At 34.2% G+C, this 16,587-nt stretch overlaps 2 protein-coding genes across 4 annotated transcripts; one reads left to right on the top strand and one right to left on the bottom strand.

Moving 5' to 3' along the window:
- The first annotated feature begins 640 nt into the window (after positions 1-640).
- Positions 641-7,488, top strand: LOC116137491 (serine/threonine-protein phosphatase 2A 65 kDa regulatory subunit A beta isoform-like). Of its 2 annotated transcripts, none has more exons than XM_031423182.1 (12): positions 641-755; positions 1,336-1,750; positions 2,073-2,319; positions 2,875-2,987; positions 3,230-3,309; positions 3,623-3,764; positions 3,903-3,983; positions 4,232-4,336; positions 4,807-4,989; positions 6,053-6,145; positions 6,455-6,594; positions 6,688-7,488. In XM_031423182.1, the coding sequence occupies exons 2-12, from the start codon at positions 1,358-1,360 to the stop codon at positions 6,770-6,772; spliced, it is 1,662 nt and encodes a 553-aa protein (XP_031279042.1). In that variant the 5' UTR covers positions 641-755; positions 1,336-1,357; the 3' UTR covers positions 6,773-7,488. The 2 variants fall into 2 exon arrangements, with proteins under 2 accessions (XP_031279042.1, XP_031279043.1); XM_031423183.1 differs by having other exon boundaries at positions 652-751.
- Positions 7,489-8,276: 788 nt separating this feature from the next.
- LOC116137495 (aspartyl protease APCB1) lies at positions 8,277-14,592 on the bottom strand. 2 transcript variants are annotated; one of them, XM_031423189.1, is made up of 9 exons: positions 13,859-14,592; positions 12,019-12,136; positions 10,985-11,211; positions 10,650-10,889; positions 9,579-9,732; positions 9,423-9,508; positions 9,108-9,222; positions 8,947-9,019; positions 8,277-8,530 (listed from the first exon to the last, which is right to left on the bottom strand). In XM_031423189.1, exons 1-9 carry the CDS (start codon positions 14,404-14,406, stop codon positions 8,391-8,393), a joined length of 1,701 nt encoding a protein of 566 aa, XP_031279049.1. In that variant the 5' UTR covers positions 14,407-14,592; the 3' UTR covers positions 8,277-8,390. The 2 variants fall into 2 exon arrangements, with proteins under 2 accessions (XP_031279049.1, XP_031279048.1); XM_031423188.1 differs by lacking the exon at positions 13,859-14,592 and adding an exon at positions 12,836-13,577.
- Positions 14,593-16,587: the final 1,995 nt, after the last annotated feature.

The raw sequence follows: 16,587 nt of genomic DNA, 5'->3' as shown, positions 1-16,587 counted from the left end.
GCCCACTTCAAGACCGCTGCTGCTCTTCATTTTTTTTTTTTTTTTTTTTTTTTTTTTAATTAGTTCATATGATTTATCACGAGTTCACATTTTTTATCACAGGGGATTACCAGCAATGTAACAATATATTTTCATGCGGCAAACACTTTTTAGAAAAAGGGTTTATTTCATACACCCTTGTGAGATTGTCTAATATGGAAAAATCCTTTTAGAAAATTAATAAATTTCTCTAAGTAATTTAACCATTTAATGTTTGTTTAATTTGTTAATATTTTTAGGAATTAAAATACTGTTCATAAATAAGATTATGATTCAACATATTTTATATCTGAAATTATGCTTATAATATTTAAAAATTTTAGCATTGAAAATTATAAATAAGAGAAAAAAAAATATTTTTATTTCCTGATTAAGTGATTTTATTCTATTTTTAAATTTAATTTCAAATATAAAAATTTGAAAGTCGGTGATTGGAGACTTCTTGAATTGTGATCACAGACTATAAGCATTGATATTTTGAGTAACTTTTCATTATTTTAATACCAAAAATTAAACCACCGGACCGGGCCAACATTTCAAATTCCCATTATATTGTAACAATAATTTAGTCAAAAAAACAACCCCGATATTGAAGTAAATTACGGTCCAAAACAAAAAGAAACAAAAATAAATCAAATCAAATCTATTGGCTTTAGATCTCTCTCTACATTTTCACCAGATCAAGCACTTTGGTCGCTCAAGCCAAGCCTCTGTAGGTACTACTGTTTTTTTTGTTTTTGTTTTCTGGCAACATGTTTTTTGATTTTGGTGAAGCTTCTTACTGTCGCTTAACTCGTTGAATTTCTTCGATCCGACTTTTTGTTTGTAATTATTGCTTTTGGAAACCTATGAACTCGTGGAATAACTCGTAGTTGTTTAAGATCTTATCAAGTTTTTTGTTTCTTGACTCTTTTTTTTTTTTAATTTAATTAAAATAATTCTTTTTATAGCATTTAGTGAGGTGTGTATGGAATTTTGTTGAATTTATGAAATTATGAGAATTAATTAGAGATTTTATTTTTTGCTCTGTACTGTTGTATGGTCAAGAACTGATAATATTTGGATTGTTTAAAATTAAAATATGAAACTTAAATTCAATTTCGCTTTAGTTATCTTAGCGTTAGACTTGGTCAAGTTGGTTTTTTTTTTTTTTCATTTATTGACAAATTTTGTTCTTAAAGAGTGTAACAGTTGTGGTTTTTAAATATTCAGCTATGAAGAGTGGTGTTTTTAATACGTGGGTTTGTTTTTGTGGAGGTAAATTGTGCAAAAATTTGATTATGTTTTTTTCTGTAGGTGTGAGATCTTGCGAGCCAAGATGGCTATGATCGATGAGCCACTTTACCCAATCGCAGTTCTAATTGATGAGCTGAAAAATGATGATATTCAGCTTCGTTTGAACTCAATCCGGCGGCTATCAACTATAGCTCGTGCTCTTGGAGAGGAGAGGACTCGGAAGGAGTTGATACCGTTTTTGAGTGAGAATAATGATGACGACGACGAAGTACTTCTTGCAATGGCGGAAGAATTGGGGGTTTTCATTCCTTATGTTGGTGGTTTGGAGCATGCAAATGTGTTGCTTCCTCCACTGGAGACCTTGTGCACTGTTGAGGAAACTTGTGTGAGGGACAAGTCAGTGGAGTCACTGTGTAGGATTGGTTCGCAGATGAGGGAACAAGACGTGGTTGAGTGTTTTATTCCATTAGTCAAGGTCAGTTAATGCCACTGCACCAATTAATATTTAGGGATTCATGTAACAATGAATTCATCTAGGTGAATTTTCAATTGCCTAGGTTCTAACTAGGCATCATTTGGTTATTAGTTCTATTACTATCCTAGTCTGAGTAATTGGCCTTTGCAAGGTGATATTTCAGTGTTGCTATCGTCTAATATAATTATTTATTTACTATTTTATTTTTCAGTCATATTTCCTTTCGGTCTCAATTAATATTTTTTTTAAAATGATATACTTTGACCTTACTACAGTTGTAATAACTCTGTTTTTTCACATATTTTTGTATATGGACATCTAGAGGCTGGCTGGTGGCGAGTGGTTTTCAGCTCGAGTCTCATCATGTGGTTTGTTTCATATTGCATACCCAAGTGCTCCAGAAGCGTTAAAAACTGAACTTCGAACAATATACAGGCAACTGTGTCAAGATGACATGCCCATGGTTAGGAGATCTGCTGCAACAAACCTTGGAAAATTTGCTGCAACGGTTGAATCTGCCCACTTGAAGTCCGAAATCATGTCTATATTTGAGGAGTTGACACAGGATGGTATGTAGATTCAGAAGTATATTTGTTCAGTTCGTTTTTCGTAATTTAGTTATATGCTAGTAATTATTCTTGTTGAAAGATATTTTTCAAATGATTAACCCATGTATTCTTTTTTTGTGCTTAATTTTATGCTTATAGCTAATAGTTAATCTAACATTTACTGTAATGATAAGATAGATTGACAAATGCTGGAAAATTTTGGTACACTTTCTAATGCAGCTGCTCTCATTTATCCGTCTTAAAAAAACTAAAAAAAATTTAGGGTTATCTGTCTTAAGAAAAATAAAAAAAATTTAAAGCTAAAATAAAGCAGTTCCTTTCCCAATTTTGTGTATGTTGAATCAAATCTACAGACATCACTCTAGTTTTTTTATAAAGCACAAATATGGCTTAGTAAGGTACTCTATAAGGTTTTGGCTTCAAATTGTTTCGTGCAAATATATTTGAAGTCTTAAAAGTTTCTACATTTCATGGGAAATCTAGAATTTATCTGTCAACCCTTACTTTTTAAGTTGTGGTTACTATGAATTTTTCTCAAATTTATTTTTATTTCAGATCAAGATTCTGTTCGGTTGTTGGCTGTTGAGGGTTGTGGAGCTCTAGGAAAGTTGTTGGAATCCCAAGATTGTGTGGCTCATATTCTACCTGTTATAGTTAATTTCTCTCAGGTAAAGCAGATTTTGTTATTGATAAGATATTAATTTACTCAGAAGCTTTCTTGCAACTTCTTGAATTTCGGTTACTGTTATTTTGGGAGATATAATTTTTCTTTTCCAGTCCAAATAAATGAAGTGCAAATCAAAATGGTGTTCTATTTATTTATTTTGTTTTTTCATGTCTTATCCGTTGATGATTGATTGCAATATAGTATTCATATGCGTCATGCATGACGGAATTTTTCATTAACCAGGATAAGTCTTGGCGTGTTCGTTACATGGTTGCAAATCAATTATATGAGTTATGTGAAGCTGTTGGTCCTGAGCCTACCAGGTAATCAATTTTATGTGCTGATTTAGCCAATTATGTTCCTGTGAAAATTGCAATCCATAGCCAGATTTTTTCTTTAATTTTTTATTTTTAACCTGATTTTCTCTTATGTACTTGCTAATACCTTCTCACTTTGAAAATCTTATATGAATGTTGAGGTTGTGATACTTGCCCTTTTGTGTTTTGATCATTTAAAGTCTTTTTTCTTTCTGCTGTCTATTTTGTATGCTATTTTTTTCTTATTGAATTTATTGATCTGTTATTGGTTCACTTGAAGTGTAATTTATACTTATATTGATGTTGGACATTTCTTTAGGTTGGACGTGGTTCCTGCATATGTTCGGCTACTTCGTGATAATGAAGCTGAAGTACGTATTGCTGCTGCAGGAAAAGTAACGAAAATTTGCCGGATTTTGAATCCAGAACTTGCAATCCAGCATATTCTTCCTTGTGTAAAGGTATTTATGTTCTCGATATAACTAGTTTATTTAGTGCCAATTCCTTTTCATATTATTACATTTCTGTTTTGATAATGTTTAGTTCTTGGGCGTCTATGTGATAGTAGCATAATAAGCAAATACACTTCCCTACTGTAGGAATTGTCAACAGATTCATCTCAGCATGTTCGTTCTGCTTTAGCTACAGTTATAATGGGAATGGCTCCAGCTTTAGGAAAGGTAAGAAATTTGTATTTGTAATCTTACTCTGTGACTGAAACTATGATTCGTCCATTCATTCATATGAATATCATGTATTTCTTGGTGAATGACGATTGTTGGTTCTCATGTTGATCATAGAGGGCAATGTTCCCTACATTTTTGTTTCTTCGTTATTGAATGTGCATTTAAATACATTGTTATTATTGATTCCTTTGAATGCTTGTTTCTCTCTGGCCGTTTAGTTTACTTTCTTTTTATGGTTGCAGGATGCAACAATAGAGCAACTGCTGCCTATTTTCCTTTCTCTTCTAAAGGATGAATTTCCTGATGTCCGACTTAATATTATTAGCAAGCTTGATCAAGTGAACCAGGTTTGTCAAAAGTTCAGAATTTGAGTGCCACATATGCATTTTATGAAACTTGTTATCATGTATGTATATCTTTTGTTTTTAGGTCATGGGTAATTGATTGAATGGGTAAAGTATGTTTGTTGTCCAACAAATTTATGATCAAATGGTTCTGGATATGTGGCTTGGGTTCCTGACATGTTTATATCCTAATGTGACATACACTGGTCCCTTTAAATCATGAACCTGCTGTCTTTTTTCCCCTTTCATTCTCTTTCATAACTGGAATTTGATATGTCATTATATTTCACTCCTTGCATCTTAAAATTGATACTTCAATGCAATTTTTACCTAAAGTGTCCTTATTCTTATTCAAACCTTACGTCCCTTTCTCTCCCGCTGGTTTGATAAACTGGTGTTTTGTATGTATCTGGCTCTGCATGATGGATGATTTTTATTTGAATGAATTATTGTAACATTATCTGTTTGTGCAGGTGATTGGAATTGATCTGCTATCCCAATCTCTGTTGCCAGCAATTGTTGAACTTGCAGAGGATAGACACTGGAGGGTTCGACTTGCAATAATTGAATACATACCATTATTGGCAAGTCAATTGGGTGTCGGGTTCTTTGATGATAAGCTTGGTGCTCTTTGCATGCAATGGTTAAAAGATAAGGTATGTGAAGCTGTCGGGTGGTGTGAATTTGCGTAAAAGTGTCTGATTTATCTATTTCTCTCTTCTCTCGAGTTTTTATGAGATTGAAAATTATGTTGCAGTTGTTCACCTATAACGTAAAGGTTTGTCAATATGTGCTGCTGTAGAATTTCAGCTTTTTTCCCTTTTCCTAAACTGTTGTCTTGGTCAGATCAGACACTAGTGATTTTGTATCCAGTCAAAATCTTGACTAATTGATCAAATTGGTGGCTCCAGTAGCCTTATTTCTTGGAACAATAAGAGTAGTGTTCTGTTCTTTAGGAATCAAGGGTGACGAGACAGCAGAAGATGTAAATTGCTGCAGAGCATGCATGAAAAGGACAAACAACAATGGAGGAAGGATTGGGGCTCATTCAGATGGAATGAAATAATATTGAGATAGAAATTGTGGGAAATCAAAAACGCAAAGACACTTAGAAACTTCTCTTTGACTAACAGTTACATTTATTTGCTGGAATGGCTCTGACTGTTTGCTTGTGGCTGGAGCTTAAAAGCATGCTATATGTAAATTATCTGTGTTTATACTTTTAAATGTTGCCGTGGATCTACATTTTATGGGGGTTAAGGCTATTAGAAACTTGATGTGGTTGGATTTTTATATGCTGGTTTGAAACACATTTGACACTAGCTATCAAAAACACATCTGACACCAACTTATGTATAATTTTTTTTTTTTTATTTTTTGGAAGGCAAAGAATGGATTCCAGATATGCTGGTCAACATGTTAACCACATAGCTGCTAACTGTACAAAATGTGTAGTTATAAAAGAAATTAATAAAAGTATTCGTTTTAATCTTTGAATGAAAATTTATTGAGTGTTTGTGTTTTTACATGCTTAAAGGTTCTTTAGCTTACTTTCTTGGTGTACTTATTTGCAACTGAATTATTTCTTATTGTCCAGTATAAGCTTGAGAAGGATGGATTCGTCCATTTATTCAACTTTTGTTGTTTCTGTCCTGCTATATAAAGCATAGTCATGCAGCATCAGCTGTCAAATTAAACTGATATTATTTATGATTGTAGGTTTATTCCATTCGTGATGCTGCCGCTAATAACGTGAAGCGTCTTGCAGAAGAATTTGGCCCAGATTGGGCAATGCAGCACATAGTTCCACAGGTAGTTCGAATTCTGTGTTGCAATGATTTGGTTTTCAATTCAGGATCTTCTGCTCTGGAAAAAGAAATAATTGAACTTGTGTTCGACATGAGTAAAGTCACTAGAAAAGACAAAATTAAGTCAAAATGTATTTAAATTTCTTGGTTCTTATTATAATGCCTCTCACATGTGTCTCATCAATGGGATAGATTTTGGTGTAACTATTTATCGGGAGTTATTTCATAATGATTTTTGTCTATATTCTCTTAATGATTTTTGTCTATATTCTCTTTTTTGACTGTTTGTAAGGACTTTTCATTCTGTTGACAGGTTTTGGACATGATTAACAACCCACATTATTTGCATCGTATGACCATTCTACATGCAATTTCTCTACTTGCTCCTGTTATGGGCCCTGAAATTACTTGTTCAAAACTTCTGCCTGAGGTTATAAATGCATCAAAAGATAGGTAAATTTGTCAGACTCTGAAGCTTATGAATTTGTAATTATTTGTTTTGTTGCATATAACTTGGAATACAAGGCTGAGATTCACGTGTCACAGGGTACCGAACATCAAATTCAACGTGGCAAAGGTGTTGCAGTCACTTATTCCCATTGTTGATCAGTCTGTAAGTTATTTAACATAATTCTGTAATCTTTGTTCCTGGAAGCATTGGATCTTTGAAATCTTTGGAACTTAGTTATCATATTTTCTTTCATTATATAAGATGAAATGACTAATTTTTAGAGTCGAATAAATTGGTGTTGTTAATTGTTGTTGAATAAACATAGTTCTCTATATGTTGAATTAAACGGGCTAAAAATCAGAATATTTGCAGCTTGATAGGGCTAGATAGCATTTGGGCTCTCTCTCTCTCTCATTCTCGCGAACACACGCATATGTAGGTTCATCAATCATTTGCAAAATCTAAGGATCATGTAGTTGAGGACCTGTAATCAGTTTGTTCTTGAAGTCATTTCCTTTTAAAATATCCAGGGTAAATTACCAGTGTTGTAGTATCTTATGTTTCATTATCTGGTTTATAATCAAGAAGGGTTCTTGAACGATGCAGGTAGTTGAGAAGATGATCCGTCCATGTTTGGTCGAGCTGACTGAGGATCCCGATGTCGATGTCAGATTTTTCGCCACCCAAGCACTGCAGTCGAGCGATCAGGTCATGATGTCCAGTTAGATTTGTTGTTGTAATTAGCAATTTTTTTTCCTTTCTCATTCCTGTTCAGAATGCAGATATATTATATTTAATGTCTTACTGATGAGTTGCTAGAGGCTAGAGCTCCTTGTAGTCAGATAATATGTTTGCCCTCTGATACTTTGAATGCATTTTTTACCTCTTGTCCAGTAGATGTTTGGCACTCACCAACCCTTAGCTGGTAGCATGAAATATTAGTTCCATATCCGGATTTACCATCTCTCATGCTACCCTTTTTCGTGCTCGTGAGCTCATGAAAATAGTCGCGTTTTCTTATGGGAATGAGATTGTTTTGGCTTTCGAACTGTGCTCTTTATAACCACAAAACAAATGTCTGCTTGGAATTGAAAATGAATCTTGGAAGAAGGTAGCAATAATGCTGAAGGATTCTGGGAAAATTTGACTTGCATCCGGAATCGGAAAATCTTTTAAAAACACAGAAAACTAAATTACCTAAAAATGGGAATGAGGGGATCACATTGGATTTGTACTCATCTAAAAGATTTACAGCCATGTCACTTAAGAAGAGTCGCTTTGGCTTTTTTCGGCATTTTCTAATAATATGAATAAAATAAAAATAGGCCGACATTCAAATATTATTCAGTGTAAAATTTTAGTTCATCTGTCTGTACTTGATCACATTAGTTGGAAAATGGTAATACAGTCGTAAAAGGTTTTTTTTTTTTTTTTTTAATTTTTTAAATTATTCCAATATTTGTTGACCAATGAAAAAATGAAGGACAAAAATGGCAAGAAAAATATATATTTTTCCATTAACAAATTTAATCAAGTGGGTCACTATTATTTTTCACTTAATTTTGCAATCTTAACACTTATAAATTAATAAATTAAATAGAAACTATTTTAAGGAACAAAAATAAATAAAAAACCACGCTGTTTTGTTTCTTCTGTTCTCAAAATATTGAAGTTTATATTATGTTATATTAATATACACAAGCTAATTACAAAACGTACAGAGGTTCATACAAACAGAATTTCAACGCGGGAGTATAATAGAGAGCTATAAACTATAGATAATGTACATACAAAACTCCTACTTCGTTCCCAGATCAACTGATCCCTCAAAGAATGGCAGGGTCTTGATCCGTCGAGGCTTGACACAATCTGATTTCGCCCAACCAATCCTCTGATTAATGTTGTCATACACGATCAATTGCCCACGCATAGAGATATCTGCAATTGTCAAATGAACTGAATGTTACAATTAAGGGGATAGCTAATAGAGCAAGACTGATAAAGAATTCTGCAAAGAACATTAAAGGTAATGTACAATACAAACAGAAGAGGAGATGCAGGAAAATCGAACAACAAGTGCATTCACTTTAAAGTCATTGTGTACGAGCATTTCTATCTACTTCGATATGTTTCATGAATAAGTTTTTATTGAACTTGATCAAAAACCGACTCGAAGATAGTGAAAGTTGTTAACCTGTGCAGGAACCTACTCAAAAATGAGCTTTAGATTTTGCTAGAACTATCAAGTAATGCCATTAAATGATCTAAACATTTTGAGACACTTAAGGCAAGTGCACTAATTATAATGACTTTTTTCATATTTCTTTATGTTTTCTACTATCCAATAAATGTACCTCCAAGTATAATTGTCGATCCATCATGTACTTCGCTTCCATCGAGTATACCCAGGCATATATTACCTTTCTTCTGCAGAATAGAAAGACTCATTATGCAACAAGTTTTCAGCATCAACTTGAGTGAAGAGAATCTATTATAAAATGATGGGAAATCTTACACTGACGATCAAGTAGCCCTCTGGAGGAATACGAAGCTTTGTAGAAGCAATCCACCATTTGCTCCCAAACTGAAGGGTCAAAGTCTTGAAGTACTGCTTCACATCCATAACTGACCTGCATGCAAGTGGTTACAGGTTTTCGGAATATGATGCTGTTCTTGTTTTATGGCAGTCGTAATACACTTCATAAATATGCTAACAAACAGTACCTCCACTAATGATATATGTTTTGACCAAGGGAGGAATTAATAATTATTCAATAAAATATATAAAGCGTAGCACAAACAATCATTTTGGTCAAAAAAAATGTCTGACCTGATGGGAAGTTTAGCTCGCCAACAAAGGGGCAATGTTGAATCTGATGAATCTAGGATGAGTCCCATGTTTGAAACTTCCTTAAGCTGCGTAAATGTATAAAGTGAAAACGCTGATTTATGATTTTTCCTATAAGATGTGGATAAAAATACTTACAGAAGCAACCAATTCGATATATGCTTGTTTTGTGAAGTAGGTGTAAGAACTGCCAGTATCAAACAATGCCCGTCCTACTTGGCTGTCCCAACCACCTAAACTGAGTAGGCTACTTCCATAACTCATTTTCACAATTGCTGTATGGTAAAAGTCTCTTAACAGAAGAAAAAAAGAAGAGTCAGAAGAAAAATTAAAGGCAAAGCTGAACAAATGTACAAGGATAAGCATTGCAAACTTTTTCATTATAGAGAAATACACAAATATCAATCTGATGGATACTGCCTTCTGAAATTAACCCAAACTCACCTCCTTCACTCACACTCAGCAACTCAACACGCACAATAAGCCATTAAATCAACAACCAAGCAACAAACAGGAATACAAATGGAACAACTCAGGAGAAAATAGTAGATGATATTAATACTCAATAGAACAGTGGTTCAACAAGCAAAATAAGCAAATAACAACAGACCCAAATGCAAAATAACAGCTGGTCTTCCAGGGCCAGTACCTCTAGACACTACACACCCAAAATTCAGAATACCCTCTACACCTCACGTCTCTCATTTTATTACTGACACTCAGATTCTTAGTAACTAACTCTGCCACCTGTTGCTTTTAGTAATTCCCTTTTCTACCCCTTCCTCTTTTGTATTGTTGAGACACTATGGGTCCATCACAATCAAAACAGAAGAACAGAATAAAGCACATCTTAAGATGTGCATTAACTTGGAAGTAGCAACATAGAAATTTAATTTCATATAGCTGCATTTGTTAAGGAAAAAATATAACAGAAAGAAAGTTCATTTTTATTAACAAAATAGCAGCCACTAATAGCTCACAATTGAAAAATAATGAAGGTAGACATTTTTAACCTTCAGGCCTGGGTAGGACATGAAATCAACTTCCAAATAATGCTTAAAAAGTAATGAACATTTAATGGATCAGAATAAGGGTCCATATATTGTTTCCACATATATCCAGCAGCAAAATATTTTTGCAAAAGTAAAAAGCAAATAATTTCCTTTAAGAAACTAAAAGAGAATGAAATCTTTGGAGATCTATACTCACATGGAGGGAGAATCCAGCATCGGGACCCATGCCATACCCCAATTTGGTACAAGATCATCACCTAAGAACATATAGCCGCCGCTTCCTGCATCTGTGGCTAGGCAGTGACCAACCACATTATTAATGATCTTCTGGCTTGCCAATTGGGAAGGTAAACTAACTTTAGCTCTGCTTAGTCCAAGGATTCCATCTGTCTGTACTAGAGTGTTTAAAAGCAAACCTTGTTGATCATACGCACACCTTAACAACAAAATTTATTGCACAAATTAGCATTTTGATTTTGGTATGAAGACTAAAAATTCAAGTATGTAGCTGTGAAAAGTTAAAGGGGATACCCAAAAACAACATTTAACTTGGTCAATGATCCATTTGTAATCATTAGCTGAAGCTCATCTCTTGCAAGAACCCCCATAGAGGAGCTACGATCTGCATATTCAATCTCATAGTCACACTGGCAAGCTTCACAATATGCACCCTTCTGATTTCTTTGGATTTCCTTGCACAATGGGTCCTTGGAAGGTAATATGCTCTCAATTCTTGGCTTGTATAAAGGATTCGCTCCCTACATAAACTGTTTCCATTAGGGTAAAAATCATTTCTAGCCAAACAGATTTATCAAAAGGCTTAAATTTCATCATCTATAAGGTTAGGTGCTTTTGATGAAGGCATTTGATTATTAAGAAGGCTTGTTTTACCTTCACATCTAAGCTTCCTATCTTTCCTCAAGGCCAGGGAGAGGGAGAGGGGATAAATGTTGAAAACTTGAAAAATTAAATCACCTATCTAGGAAAAAGAAAAGGAAACAAACAAAAAAAAAAAAAAAAAGATGCAAAGAGGACTCACTCGTCCCCAAATGCAGACATATTTGAATGAGTTGCACATCATTTTTTATTTTATTTTGGTTTTAACTACTGCATTGCTGAAAAATAAAGAGCAACAAACTGTATGAGGTGTTGCCTTTGACGCTATTTTATGCCAAATGGTAAAAGTCATAAAACAACAATCCATTATTTTTTCTCCCAAAGTTGGTTAATTTTACCACAGGTTGGGTTTGTGAGAGAGTGAATTATGCGGGTGACTATCATTACAATTCAAGGGGCAATTTTAGAGCAATCCTTGTCTAATTTCACGGTCTACAAACAGATAAAACAATGAAAAAGAAAAGGTCATTCTTTTAATATATTTTTCTTCAACAATAACTATGCTACCTTGCAAACAAAGTTACACTAGAAACAAAATTGGCAAATAGATATATTCATTTCACATAGAGAAAGAAAACACATTCGACAAAAGACTTGTGCAAAATTCATTCAACAAATTCCAATGCTCAATTGAGCACTTCTGTGCATATGTTCAGATTAAGCATTACCTTGGCACAGCTGCTGCAAGGAGCATCACATTGAATCCATGTTAAATCACTCCCGGTATCAATATCAAGATAATAAGGTCTTGGAGGACTTCCAACAAGCATATATGTGAAATATAGTCTGTATGAAAATTAAAAATTTTAGTTAGCACCATTACTGAATCCCAAATGTTGTTCTGCATTCATAGGTCAAAGCAATAAGTATAATAAAGCTGTCAAATAAATCCTTTCGGATATTCTTCCGCAACCAAACCCATTAAGCCAAGTCAGCTTCAGGGGACAAACAATTTTTTTTTTTCTTCTTCATAGCAGAATAGCTGAATAGCATGCCACAACATCTCTGGCATTGCATAGCCATCGCCTACAGCAAACTAAAGCAAAAAACCAGAATTGCTGCCACCAGCATTGTAGGCATCACTATACAGCTCTAACAAGCATTGTCTCTGCTATGCAATTTCTGCGATGAAACAACACATTTACATTGATATTGGTTTCATCGATGCCCTCAATTTGAGGCAAAGATCACCGCTCCATTCATCATCAACAAACACCGCCACCGTTGCCATCACTTCGACACCATGAACACATATGCTCCTCTACAAATAGTATAATATTAGTTTTACAGAGAATTTATTTAACTAACTAGCCCTGATACTTCATCACTGTAGAAGATAAAAGGTCAGCATAACTGAATCCTATTAAATTGTTTCTTGAATTCACCAAAACAATACATAGAATAAGCAAAACATTTTCAACAAATAACACTCAAAACAAAAAATAGAGCCAGCATTTAAACAAAGCAGTAAACTTTTAAGCATACCCATCTGGATAAACGCTGCCCCTAACAGGGAAAATTGAAGAAGAATCAACACCGACAGTATTAGCAGAAAAAGACTTTTTGTTGATATTCTTTTTATCCGCATAAATTGAAGCTACAGCCCTCCCAAGCTTAAACTCTATATCATTCTCAGGAACACTAGATTTCCGATACAAAGGGAAAATAAGAGTCTTCTTATCCTCACGATCCTCTTTAGAATTACGAAGCTCTTGAACAGTGTGTGAAAACACGGAACTATAGAGAAGAAGAGCCAGAACAGCGATACCCAGAAGGCCAAAAAGCTTCCTTGGAGAGTCAAAAAGGGGTCTTGGTATATAGAATTGAACTGGAGGGGACTGAAGGGGAAGTTCAGGAACTGCGTTTTGTTCCTGTGGAATCAAATCATTTTCTTGTGGAGTTTGGTGGGGCTGTAGAGAGTCATTAGTAACAGTAAAAGCAGTGATGGTTTTGCCTAAAGAAGGGTTATCCGGAGGAGGAAGAGTGATGATGACAACGCCTCTGAGTTGGGGAACAGACTCTTCAGAATCCATGTTAAAAAAGGGATTCTGAAAATAAAAGACGATGAAAAGAGAACCACAAAAAAAAAAGAAGAAGAAGTGGGAACACTATCTGATGGTCATGATTGTTTTGGTTAGTGAAATGGATTTTGATTGAAAGAGAAGACTGGTTCTTGTAGTTGTTGGTGGTGGTGGTGTTGAATTCAGAACTACAAGTCAATGTATAAGAACAGAGATATTTTTGTACGCGTGGAAAAGTGGGCGCTGAACTGCTGAAGATTCCAGGAATTTTACACCTTGGACTACAAGGCGTAGAAGCGGGCCAACCAGGCATATGCCTGTTTATTTGGTAATTGCTGCGGTCTCCGTTGATTCATCTTGTCTTCTTACGTGAGACACTTCTTTTGATTACAAATGCAAACATTATAATTGCTTTAGATATCAATATTTTAATTATNACAAAAAATAGAGCCAGCATTTAAACAAAGCAGTAAACTTTTAAGCATACCCATCTGGATAAACGCTGCCCCTAACAGGGAAAATTGAAGAAGAATCAACACCGACAGTATTAGCAGAAAAAGACTTTTTGTTGATATTCTTTTTATCCGCATAAATTGAAGCTACAGCCCTCCCAAGCTTAAACTCTATATCATTCTCAGGAACACTAGATTTCCGATACAAAGGGAAAATAAGAGTCTTCTTATCCTCACGATCCTCTTTAGAATTACGAAGCTCTTGAACAGTGTGTGAAAACACGGAACTATAGAGAAGAAGAGCCAGAACAGCGATACCCAGAAGGCCAAAAAGCTTCCTTGGAGAGTCAAAAAGGGGTCTTGGTATATAGAATTGAACTGGAGGGGACTGAAGGGGAAGTTCAGGAACTGCGTTTTGTTCCTGTGGAATCAAATCATTTTCTTGTGGAGTTTGGTGGGGCTGTGGAGAGTCATTAGTAACAGTAAAAGCAGTGATGGTTTTGCCTAAAGAAGGGTTATCCGGAGGAGGAAGAGTGATGATGACAACGCCTCTGAGTTGGGGAACAGACTCTTCAGAATCCATGTTAAAAAAGGGATTCTGAAAATAAAAGACGATGAAAAGAGAACCACAAAAAAAAAAGAAGAAGAAGTGGGAACACTATCTGATGGTCATGATTGTTTTGGTTAGTGAAATGGATTTTGATTGAAAGAGAAGACTGGTTCTTGTAGTTGTTGGTGGTGGTGGTGTTGAATTCAGAACTACAAGTCAATGTATAAGAACAGAGATATTTTTGTACGCGTGGAAAAGTAGGAGCTGAACTGCTGAAGATTCCAGGAATTTTACACCTTGGACTACAAGGCGTAGAAGCGGGCCAACCAGGTATATGCCTGTTTATTTGGTGCTGCGGTCTCCGTTGATTCATCTTGTCTTCCTACGTGAGACACTTCTTTTGATTACAAATACAAACATTATAATTGCTTTAGATATCAATATTTTAATTATATATTATATAATATTTTATTATAGAGGATGTTTTATTAATAAGAAGATATTTTATCCCGAAGATTATTATAAATGTTTAAATAAATGTATTTGGTTGGTTATAATAAATAGCTGAATATGTTATATTTATATATTTAGTTGGGAATATAAATAGGTTAGTATGTTATACAGATTACTAAATTATCTTTTTTTTTTAAATATTAATATAATATTATTTTTATTATTTTTTTAAATCATTTTTTTAACCTTTTACATTTGAAATTTTGCTAAAACACTCCAATCATATAAAACTTAATTTGTAGCAAAATCACCCACACCAACCCCAAGCCACTGTCTTCAACTAGCCACCATCGTCGGTCGCGGCCGACAGTCGACGAAATAGCGTACGACCGACCATGCATTGGCAAAGCCATTTCCGACCATGGATCTCATGGTTACATCTTTGGCCGTGAAACGGTAATAGAAATAGCCTTGCTAGTGCACAATCGGCTAGATCCTGTCAGTGGTGCGCCATTACGGCGGTGGTGGCCGGCAATGGTCTTGGGTGGCTAATGGTATTTTGTTAATTTTTAAACTTTTTTGTGGTTGGGGTGTTTTAGCTAATTTTTCAAATGTAAGGGGGTTAGGTAATTGTTATTTGGTAGACATTTGAGGGCAATTGTGTTTGAACTCTGAAATTGTATTTAATTAAGGGTAAAATAGATATAAAAATCAGATTACTTCGATAATCTTTTAATAACAACCTTTAGAAAGGGTATCTGATTACTCTCTACATTACCAACAGTAAACATTATTTGCAATAAAAGATACCTATAATAATTTATTACTTACAAACCAAACAACGAAATCTTATAAAATAAACGCAAATTACTCCCGTTATCTTTTACGATCCCAACCAAACTCACCCTATGTATAATATGAAAAGCCTCCTGCCAAATCTTTTTACATTACGATTTTTCGAAAATATATTTATGATTTATTTCATTAGTTTGTAACATCACTTAGTATAAAACGTATAAATTCTTAATGAAAAGTCTTAAGTGCCTATTTGTTACGAGGTTTTTTAGTATATATTATGCATGGGAAATCCCCTTGACGATTTCTCAAATATTGTCATTGCTTCTTCTTCGTGAAAAAAAAAAAAAAAACTCACGACTTGTGGCTCTTTTACTTCCATAAAGCTTTCGCTTGTTGCAGGAATGGAAATCTCCCACTATTGTCTCCTGTCGTGTAGGAGTTTAGGTTGTGTCTCAATAATAATATGACTGATCATCCTCTCAAACCAATTATTTACCGTCGATTTATTAAACATTAATAAAATAACCATATACATTGTCTACTGAGTGTTAGATATAGTTGAATTGGCATTTAAATATGTCCAATCACACATAAACATGACGTATACAACAAAAATGTACAAATTACCATATTCAATGTTCTCAACAATGGATGAAGCATATACTGTACTAAACTAATTTTAGTTCAAGAATTTGGTGATAAATAAATAAATAAAAAAATCACAAACAAAATGTAGATGATCAAAACTTATTCTACTAACAAATATCAATTCAAGAATTTCAGATTTGAAACTTCTGAATTGTGAGGTGGCTCAGGTGGGTATGCAAGGAACAATGGAAGAAAAAAAAAAGAATATTCTCTACAATTTTCAGATTTAAAAATGTGGAATTTAAGCTTTTTTTTTTTATAATTTAAAATATCAGCCGTTGGATCTTAGTAAAATTTATAGAATTAAAATTTTGC

Source organism: Pistacia vera, unplaced genomic scaffold (assembly GCF_008641045.1).
Source record: "Pistacia vera cultivar Batoury unplaced genomic scaffold, PisVer_v2 Contig328, whole genome shotgun sequence".
NCBI lineage: Eukaryota > Viridiplantae > Streptophyta > Magnoliopsida > Sapindales > Anacardiaceae > Pistacia > Pistacia vera.
Note: the sequence above shows the minus strand (reverse complement) of the source record. Positions and strands in the feature narration are given on the sequence as shown.

What these genes read in the sequence shown, in the direction of transcription:
- LOC116137491 (XM_031423182.1), top strand. Translation starts at nt 1,358, where the DNA reads ATGGCTATGATCGATGAGCCACTTTACCCAATCGCAGTTCTAATTGAT. An exon ending in TGAGGAGTTGACACAGGATG is followed by an intron (nt 2,320 to 2,874) that starts GTATGTAGATTC and finishes TTTTTATTTCAG; the next exon opens with ATCAAGATTCTGTTCGGTTG. An exon ending in TGCAGCACATAGTTCCACAG is followed by an intron (nt 6,146 to 6,454) that starts GTAGTTCGAATT and finishes TTCTGTTGACAG; the next exon opens with GTTTTGGACATGATTAACAA.
- LOC116137495 (XM_031423189.1), bottom strand. Translation starts at nt 14,406, where the DNA reads ATGGATTCTGAAGAGTCTGTTCCCCAACTCAGAGGCGTTGTCATCATC. An exon ending in ATATCGAATTGGTTGCTTCT is followed by an intron (nt 9,509 to 9,578) that starts GTAAGTATTTTT and finishes ACATTTACGCAG; the next exon opens with CTTAAGGAAGTTTCAAACAT. An exon ending in ATCGACAATTATACTTGGAG is followed by an intron (nt 8,531 to 8,946) that starts GTACATTTATTG and finishes TGACAATTGCAG; the next exon opens with ATATCTCTATGCGTGGGCAA.